The sequence below is a fragment of the Rhagoletis zephyria genome, unplaced genomic scaffold, assembly GCF_001687245.7.
Source record: "Rhagoletis zephyria isolate East Lansing unplaced genomic scaffold, Rhagoletis_zephyria_1.1 Rzeph_scaffold_83752, whole genome shotgun sequence".
NCBI lineage: Eukaryota > Metazoa > Arthropoda > Insecta > Diptera > Tephritidae > Rhagoletis > Rhagoletis zephyria.
This window is the reverse complement of record NW_016240800.1, coordinates 1-1048: the sequence shown is the minus strand read 5'-3', so window position 1 is coordinate 1048 and position 1048 is coordinate 1. Positions and strand designations below refer to the sequence as shown.

The window sequence follows — 1048 nt, the reverse complement described above, 5'->3', positions numbered from 1 at the left end:
TGGAGAAGACCCTGGTCCTCCGTCTGCTCATCTACGGCATCATCACGCAGGTGTCGGACAAGGAGCACGCCTGCGGCACCGGCACCGCCTCCTCCAGCACCAGCTTCCGCCGACCGGACGGCATCACCATCGTCTGTGTGCCGCTGCCGGCGGCCAACATGGCCGGTGGCACTGACTCTTCATCATCCTCATCATCTTCCTCATCCTCATCCTCCTTCTCAGCAGGAAGTGAATCACTGAGTAAGCACGGAATCACCCTGAGGATAGCGCCAAATACTGCCGGCTTTGAGACGTCGATAGAGAAGAAGTCGGAGAAGGGGCTGGCGACAAAGAGCTCCTCCAAGATGAACAAGGGTGATCATCACGAGAAAGAGAAGGAAAAGGAGGAAGAGGAGGAGGAGGAGGCCTACAGCACCACCACCACAGTGCCCTACAGTGAGGACANCTCTTCATCATCATCCTCATCATCATCCTTCTCCGCAGGAAGTGAATCCCTCAGTAAGCACGGAATCACCCTGAGGATAGCGCCAAACACTGCCGGCTTTGAGACGTCGATAGAGAAGAAGTCGGAGAAGGGGCTGGCGACAAAGAGCTCCTCAAAGATGAACAAGGGTGATCATCACGAGAAAGAGAAGGAAAAGGAGGAAGAGGAGGAGGAGGAGGCCTACAGCACCACCACCACAGTGCCCTACAGTGAGGACAGTGACTCGAGGGCAAAGAGAAGGACGCCCAAAACGACAACCACCACCACCACCACCACCACTGCCAAACCATCAAAGTCCACTCATAAACACAAAGAGGAGGAAGAGGAAGAGGACGAGGTGGACGACGAAGCGGACGTTCGCGACAAGCGCAAAGCTTCCGCCCACAGCAAAGATGAAGAGGAGGAGAAGGAGGAGAAAAAGAGTTCAAAGCCAAAACACGTGCCTAAAACGACGACCACAACCACCAAATCGCCGCCAAATCGCTCAAAGAGAAAAGAACGCGTAGACCGAAGTGCCGTCGAGTACGAGGGCAAAAAGGAAAAGGAAAAAGAACCTGAGAAAGA

General features: G+C 54.4%; 1 protein-coding gene across 1 annotated transcript; it reads left to right on the top strand.

Annotated features, from left to right (window-relative positions):
- Positions 1-344: 344 nt before the first annotated feature.
- On the top strand, positions 345-1006 carry LOC108357758 (ABC transporter F family member 4-like; the record flags this gene model as incomplete). Its single annotated transcript, XM_017608826.1, has 1 exon — positions 345-1006. A coding segment is annotated over exon 1 (662 nt), but the record flags the coding sequence as incomplete, so codon positions are not given.
- Between the last annotated feature and the right edge of the window lie 42 nt (positions 1007-1048).